Source organism: Kogia breviceps, chromosome 16 (genome assembly GCF_026419965.1).
Source record: "Kogia breviceps isolate mKogBre1 chromosome 16, mKogBre1 haplotype 1, whole genome shotgun sequence".
In the NCBI taxonomy this organism is placed as follows: Eukaryota; Metazoa; Chordata; class Mammalia; order Artiodactyla; family Physeteridae; genus Kogia; species Kogia breviceps.
The window spans coordinates 2,477,868-2,485,941 of record NC_081325.1 but is presented as its reverse complement, the minus strand read 5'-3'; the positions used below and the strand labels follow the sequence as shown (position 1 = coordinate 2,485,941).

General features: G+C 57.0%; 1 protein-coding gene across 4 annotated transcripts in view; it reads right to left on the bottom strand.

Moving 5' to 3' along the window:
• Positions 1-8,074, bottom strand: part of IL17D (interleukin 17D) — a 34,623-nt gene that overhangs the window by 10,764 nt on the left and 15,785 nt on the right. Inside the window, exon 3 of one of the 4 annotated variants that reach the window (XM_067016424.1) lies at positions 3-426. The exons of 2 other annotated variants lie outside the window; for them this stretch is intronic. In XM_067016424.1, the coding sequence (XP_066872525.1) occupies positions 144-426 (283 nt within the window). In that variant the 3' untranslated portion in view covers positions 3-143. The remainder of the gene's footprint in view (positions 1-2; positions 427-8,074) is intronic. One more of the 4 variants, XM_059041490.2, reaches the window with a different exon arrangement.

Below are 8,074 nucleotides of genomic sequence, written 5' to 3'. Positions count from 1 at the left end.
ACCGTCACCTTCCGCCGCCCTGCGCTCCTGCCCGAGAGGAAGCCTGGGGGATGCAGGAGGTCAGGCCCGCACGCAGAGCAGTCCGGCCCGGCGCAGGGCGCTCCGTCCGAGTGTCCGGGGGGCGCCGGGTTGGGGATGGGGGCTCAGGGCCGGGCCGGCTTGTCCAGGCTGGAGTTGGCGCCGTCCGCCTCCTTGTCCGGCCCGGGCACGCAGGTGCAGCCCACGGGGATGGTGATGTACTCCTCGGTGTAGACGGCGCGGCCGCCCGCGCAGGCCGGGGTCCGGCGCAGGACCACCGCGGGAACCAGCACCGGGGCGCTGCGCAGCCGCACGTCCTCCTCCCCGCGCGGCCCGGTCAGGCAACCCCGGCACAGGCAGTAGGCCTCGGGCAGGTACCTGGGGAAGCGGCCGGGGTCGTAGGAGATCCTGCGGGGAGAGGGCGGGCCCTGAGGGCTTGGCTCCTGGGCCGGGGGCACCGGGATCACTGACTAAGCGAGGGGCCGAAGCCGAGCAGCCACTGGCCTTCACTGTATTTAAAGCGAGACGCTTCACGGCCGTCCCTCAGGCCACATTCCCTGCAAACGCTTTCAGACTCTGCACCGGTGCGCGTGGGACAGGCGTGCAGCGCACAGCCCGCGTGCACGATGAGACGGCCCAGGCCTCCCCGCCGCTGACAGCCCCAAGCACAGGCGGCTGCCAGACAGACACCTGGCCAGGAGCCCCTGGAGCGGGCCCTGCATCCCACAGTCCCAGGGCCCACGTGCCCCCCGCGTGAGGGAGAGGGGCCGAGCCACGCCAGGGGGTGGGCGGGCGGGAAGCGAAGGATGCCGTAGACTGGACCACTTCCGTGTTCCCCCAGTCTCCCTACTTTCTGGTCAGGTGCCAAGATCCAGCTGTCGGCACCCAGGAGGGCCTGTGGCTGCTGGCTGGACCCTGCCCCCGAAACCGGGAGGTCACCGACGGAACGCAGGACTCCTCCCTAACGTCCCCTTGCGTGCGGACACTTGCCCCACCTCATGGGATCGCCAAGACCCCAGACTCACTTCCATTCATCTGCCCTCTTACTTTTGGAGCTGGGTCCTTGTGACGCTGAAGTCTCAAGAGTCACAGCCGTGACCTGACCTCTCAAGGGACACACACTTCCATACGCCCACCGCGCACCACGCCCGGGAAGGCCCCCCGAGTGCTGGCCCGAGGGGAGCCTGGGAAGGAAACGGAGCAAGCAAGAGGTGCCCAAGGGTGCCCACCCCTGGGACCTGGGGCTCTGCAGGGAGGGCGCGGCCAGGCTTTCAAAAGCTTCTTGTCCCTCACACACAACCTCTGTGGACTAGTGTCCCTCGGTCCTCACCGCGGACTGCAGGGCACCAGCCAAGCTGGTAAGTTTCCAGATGAGAAGGACCTTCTGACAGCCAGTTACGAAAAAGCAGAGGCGGGAAGGCACGCGACGGGTGAACTGAGCAAACTGGGCCGGGACGCAGAACCTGACCGGGTGTCAAGCGTGGGCGGCCTGGAGGCCGTGTCAACCAGGCCAAGTGCCCGTGGCCCGTGGACAGCCTCAGAAATGGTATCTTCGTGCAACAACAAACCCACCTGACACCAGCTACGGGCCACTTACACAGCAGGGAAGAACTAAGGCGGGGTCTCGCCTGCGGGCCGAGGCCGGGGAGGGAGGGGGTAGGAGGGAGGGGGTAGGGGCGGCCTCAGGATGCCCTGAAGACGGACGGAGGGTGGCCCTCAAAGTCAGGGACCGTGCCGCCCTGCCCCTGAGCATCCCAGAGCCCAGAGGGACATTTCTGAGTCCTTGGCCACCATGTGCATGCGGGGACGAGGTCAGAGGAGAAGTCGGGGCGACCAGGCGGACAGCAACGGGGGAGCAGGGAGGTCTGGCCCCGACTACCTTCTCACTGCTGTGCGAGGAGGGGCCTTGGGGATCTGTGTGCCAGCAGGAGGAGGGCGGCGGGGCCGGCCTGCGAAGGCACCTGCCTGCCCCTGGCGTCGACGCGGAGACCCGCGGCGACCCCACTCGGCCCGCTGTCCCTCCGGCAGGCCCACAGAGTCGAAACTATCTTTCATAAGCGTCTCAGCACTTTTCCCTCGGTGCTGCCTTTGTAAGAACTTTACTTTTCCAGCTTTTCCACCTCCATAATGCCTCATCCCCATCTCCTCCGGGGGCACAGGCCCCCCCCAGACCCCCTGTCGGGCAGGGGAGGTCAGGTCAGGAAAGATCCCAGCTCCTGGGCTTCGCCTTCAAAGGCCTCCACGACCCACTCCTCACCCACGTACCTTCCCAGCCGTCCACGTGCCCGCCCCGCCCCCACGGCGGGCCGCCTGGCAGGGGCCGCGGCTAAGCTTTCGCTCAAGGTGAGCTCTCCCCCAGACCAATCTCAGGTCAGCGAAGACGCGCCATGTTTTAAGGTCCCATGCAAGTCATTATCTTGAGTTTTCAGATTTCCTTAGTCAGATTTAACCTCTTCTTTCCCCGTCTCGTAGCACCGTGGGCCTCTCGGACAGAACTGCACATTTTCCACGTCTTCCCCTGGAGGGGGGGAAGCGTAAGGCCTGCATCGGGACTCACTCTCATGTTCTAACAAGCCCACCACAGCGCCGGCATAGAGGGAGAGCTCAGGAGATGCTAAGAGCCTGGTGGTGAGTCTGGACTCCTCAGCTTCCTGTCCTTCAGACCCCGAGGTCAAGATTGGACCCTAACTTACATGAGAAGGAAAAGGAATTTATAATATCCGCAATCATAGTCAACATTTATTCGACAAACACCTAAGTGCCAGTGGTGTTTCAGGCAGTAGGAATATAGATGAAATACTATAGTAATCTACCATCCAAGGACCCACCCTCTCAGGGGATAAATATACAAAGAAACAAAGTTAAATCTGGCCATCACAGCAGAGGAGGCTTCCTGGTAAAGTGGAACCTGGGTGGATTCACCCAGATGAAGGAGAAAGGGCATTTAGGGCAGAGGTCAAAGCCTAGATTTGAGGGCCCACGTCAGCTAGCGGCTGCAGCGCGGGAGAGCAACTAAGAGCTGGGGCTGGAGCCACCGGTGGAGGCCTCCAGTTCACGACAGGAGTTTGGATCGGACCCTGAAGGCAACAGGAAGGATGTTAAAGACACAAGTGACCCAATCGGACGGAATTTTAGATCCCTCCGACTACGGAGTGGAAGGCCGTCTGGAGCCCAAGCCAGATCTTGGCTGGAGATGGAGATTTTTAAAATATTAGCATATGAATAGTAGTTAAATAAGATCATTCACATAAGTATATAGAGAGATACCAAATAAAAGAAACTCAACAGAGGTTTCATTCCAAGAGGGAACAAACAGGCAGGGGAACCTAAATATTAAAAGAGCCTTGAGAAATCATCAACAAAATGAAAACGCAACCCACCAAAGGGCAGAAAGTATTTGCAAAGCAAATATCTGATCAGGGGTTAATACCCAAAACACAAAGAATTCATATAACTCAATACCAAAAGAACCTGATTAAAAAATGGGTTCAAGACCTGAACAGACATTTCTCCAAAGGAGGAATATAGATGTCCAATAGGCACATGAAAAGATGCTCAAACATTGCTAATTATTAGAGAAATGCAAATCAAAACCACCTCACATCTGTCAGAATGGCTATTATCAAAAAGAAAAGAGGACTTCCCTGGTGGCGCAGTGGTTAAGGATCCACCTGCCAATGCAGGGGACACGGGTTCGAGCCCTGGCCCGGGAAGATCCCACGTGCCGCGGAGCAGCTAAGCCCGTGCGCCACAGCTACTGAGCCTGCGCTCTAGAGCCCACGAGCCACAACTACTGAAGCCCGTGTGCCTGGAGCCCGTGCTCTGCAACAAGAGAGGCCTGTGCACCGCAATGAAGAGTAGCCCCTGCTCACCGCAACTAGAGAAAGTCTGTGCGCGGCAACGAAGACACAACACGCCCCCCACCACACCAAAAAAAAAGACAAGAAATAAGTGTTGGCGAAGATGAGGAGAAAAAGGAAACCCTTGTGTACTGTTGGTGGGAATGTAAGTTGGTGCAGACACTGGAAAATAATATGGAGAATCCTCAAAAAAGTTAAGAATAGAACTACTAAATAATATAGCAGTTCTACTGCTGGGTATTTATCCGAGGAAACAAAAACACTAACTTGAAAAGACGTATGATCACTGCATTATTAGAACAGCCAAGACATGGAAACAACCAAAGTGTCCATCGACAGATGAACGGATAAAGAAGATGTGGCACATACATACAATGGAATATTACTCAGCCATAAAAAGGAACGAAATTGAGTTATTTGTAGTGAGGTGGATGGACCTAGAGTCTGTCCTACAGAGTGAAGTAAGTCAGAAGGAGAAAAACAAATACCGTATGCTAACACATATATATGGAATCTTAAAAAAAAAAAAAAAAGGTTCTAATGAACCTAGGGGCAGGACAGGAATAAAGACGCAGAGGTAGAGCATGGACTTGAGGATACGGGGAGGGGGAAGGGTAAGCTGGGACAAAGTGAGAGAGTGGCATGGACATATATACACTACCAAGTGCAAAAGAGCTAGCTAGTGGGAAGCAGCCACATAGCACAGGGAGATCAGCTCGGTGCTTTGTGTCCACCTACAGGGGTGGGATAGGGAGGCTCAAGAGGGAGGGGATATGGGGACATGTGTATGTATATGGCTGATTCACTTTGTTGTACAATAGAAACTAACAGCATTGTGAAGCAATTATACTCCAATAAAGACGTATAAAAAACCAATACTGTATAGCATATTCGAGAGATGCTAAGAGAGTACATCTTAAAATTTCTCATCATGCACAAAAGATGTATAACTGTGGTGACGGACGCTGACTAGATTTATTGTGATCATTTTGCCATATATGCAGATATTGCATCATATTGCACACCTGTAACTAATAATAACATGTCAACTGTATCTCAATTTAAAAAATGGAGCCCCTTGAGCAGAGCGATGTAAGTACTGGGGCATCGCTGACCTGGTTTACACCAGCCGACCAGGTGCAGCTAGTAGCTGAGCCCCAATTCCCAAGTGTTTTCATTTGGATGAGAAACTATATGGTTGCTTAAAAAACATATCCAACCCTTAGGGACACTGGACAAAACAATGGACCAGCACTGTTCACAAGTGTCACAGCCACGAGAGACAAAGGGGCCCTGAGCTGCCGAGGCTGGACCCCGGGGCAGGGAGGAGGCATGGGCAGGACCCTCTGAAGGTCCCAGTTCAGAATATGGCGCCGCAGCCACGCAGCGCCTCATCTTGGTAGTTTGCTGAGCTGTGATGCTGACATTTGGGCAGTTTGGGGACAGGGTACAGGGATTTCCTTGTAATTTCACAAAGTTTCCTGTTACGTTTAAATTATTTCAAAGCAAAGAATTACGTAATAAAAGAAAAAACTTTAAGTTTTAAAAATACGAGACAATCAAGAAAATCCAAATTGGACCATTTGAAGATATGAAGGAAGTATTCAATTTTAGGTGTGTTCAATGGTATTGTGGTTTTGTTTAACAGAGTCTTTATCTTTTGGGGAAACTACCAAGCTCGTGAGTGTGTACGCACGCACGCACACGCACGCACGCACACGCACGCACACACGCACACACACACAGAGTGACCGTGTGCCTGTGAACCTGTCTCGGCAGGTCAGCAGTGAGCCTCGATTTCCAAGCTCCTGCCGCGCAGCCAGGGGCCGGACACCCCCGCACACGGGACTCAGGGGAGCCCCGGGGTGCGCGAGGCCAGAGGGCTGGGCTCGCAGGTGGTGGGGGAGGGAGCCGGGGGAGTGGTGCGCGCGCACGCGTGTGTGTTTGTGTGTACGTGTGTGTCTACACGCGTGTGTGCGGTGGGGAAGGGACTCGTGAAGAAATCTGCGACGTGGCAGGACCCCTGAGCCCAGAGCAGAGAGTCTGGAGTCACGGGTCCCGGAAGCCACAGGGGGCCGTGAGACGCAGACAGGCGCAGGCTGGCAACGACGGGAAGCTCGTGCAGACGGCAGCGTAGACGCAGCCACGGGACGGAATCGGGTGTGGGAGGGAGGCCCCAACCCGAGGGCATAAAGATCCCTTTCAAACAACTGGGGTTTCTCCTTCTACACAGGTGACAGTCCCCATGTCACCTGCTAGTTTTGTAGGTGGACCTGATGGCCGCCTGGATGCGGTGACGGGTCAGAAGCCTCATCCGACTAAAAATATCCCCCCGACTCCCGCCAGTTGGCCCGAGGGACTGAAGTTTTTCCACTGTCACAGGAACACCTCTGGCCAAGGCACTGGGACAATGGGACCCCTGCCCACCCCACCTGGGACGGGAACGTGGATGGCTCAGCATCAGGGGTTCGTGCTACCACGGGACGGGGTGCAACGCATCCATCCCACCCGACACCCAGCACTGCAGACGGGGGGCCGGCGGGGACCACGACGGGGCGTGGGCACGGGGCTCAGGAGGAAAGTCCAGGAGCCTCGGGACACGGGACAGACGCAGGCCCGTCACCCCAACCCCCCGCCCTGAGATTCTGGGAAAATCCTCAGGAGTGCTTTCGGGGTAAAGCCAGCTGCCAGCAGGGATCCTCTGTCACCCCAGAAGGACACGCGGCCGATGGCCCCCGGCGCCCACCCCCCTCGGCCTCCTGCTGCTGCCGCCACCGTGCACACCCAGCAGAGGGAACTTGCGGCAGCAAGGCCAGGTCCCCCCCACAGGGACCCCACGTGTGAAGCTTGGCCGCAGGGAGCGACAGCTGACCCAGCTTAATCCAGGAACAAAGGACGTGGGGAGACGGGGTGGAAACTGAGCCCAGAGGAATGTGAGTGACGCAGGGCCAGAAAAAGAGCCGCTTGGGCCCTGGACAGGGTAGGAAACAATTCGAGGCAGTTCCCCGAGGAGTGCAGCAGGTCACCGGCAGAGCCACGGCCGCGTTTATGCACAAACCCATCCTCCCTCTTTGCAAAACACAAATGAGTTTAATTTCAAACAACCGAGGCTGTGTGACCACTTCTTTAACAGCAATCCCAAGACCCCAGGCCCCAAAGCCAGGAAGAAGTGGGGAAAGGCCCCTGCGCCCGGAAGCAACGGGTGGAACCAAGTGGCCTCAACAGCCCGGAGTCCCCAGATCCCAAGGTCAAAACAGACTTTCTGAAAGGGGCGGCCTGGAGTCAGCGCCCCGAACCTCCAATTTTGGCCCAACCTGGCTACCAACCAGCAACACCGGAGGAGTCGTCGCCCCTGCTGATTCTCTGCCAAGTGCAGGGGGTGGATCTGACGGGCGGGCTGCTTCCTCCACCTTCCTGATGGCAGGACTAATAAAGGGATATTTTTATCAACGTTTCCCGCTTAGAAAAGACGCCTGTAATCCCGAGTTTCTAAGATATCGGAGACTCTCCCCAAAGTAATCTATAAAGCCAGTGCAATTCTCGTAATTTCTCTTAGAACTTGGCAGGCTGATCCTAAAACTCGTACAGAGAGAAGAGGGCCCAAAACAGTCTCAACAGCTGCGAGGAAGAATAGGAGGGGCTCCACCAGCCTTCAAGACGCCGGTAACGCGAAGACATCCGGCAGCCCTCAGGGACGCTGAGGGGACGGCGTCTCTTCCCAAGCGCCGTTTCTCCTGGACGTGGGCAATTAAGGCAGAAACGAGGTTTCCAGACTGTGGTTTTCAGAACCGTGTGGCCTGGGGCCTGTTCAACCCCGATTCCCATGCTTCCCTCCACACTCAGGAGCTCAGCCTGCTGGCCGCCAAGTGACCGCCTGGCTCGTGTCTGGGAGCCCCGGACAGAAGCCCCCAGCACCTCCGGGGGGGGTGACTGCACACAACCGGGACACTTCCCCATCCCCCCCCATCTCGGGACCCTCTCGGGACCCTCCCACTGGACGCCCAAGCCAAGGAGTCTAATTAGCCCACAAGGTCACTGCTGAGCCAGCATGGACAGTGGCGCTCAGACCTGGCTTGCTCTCTGCTGGGGTGCTGCCCCCTCCCCAGGGCTGCAGAGCTCAGGGAGCTGCACGGCCAGGCCGGGCTGGGCCTAAAAGCCCCCTGGACAGTCCTCACCAGCCCCGGGGGAGGCCGCTG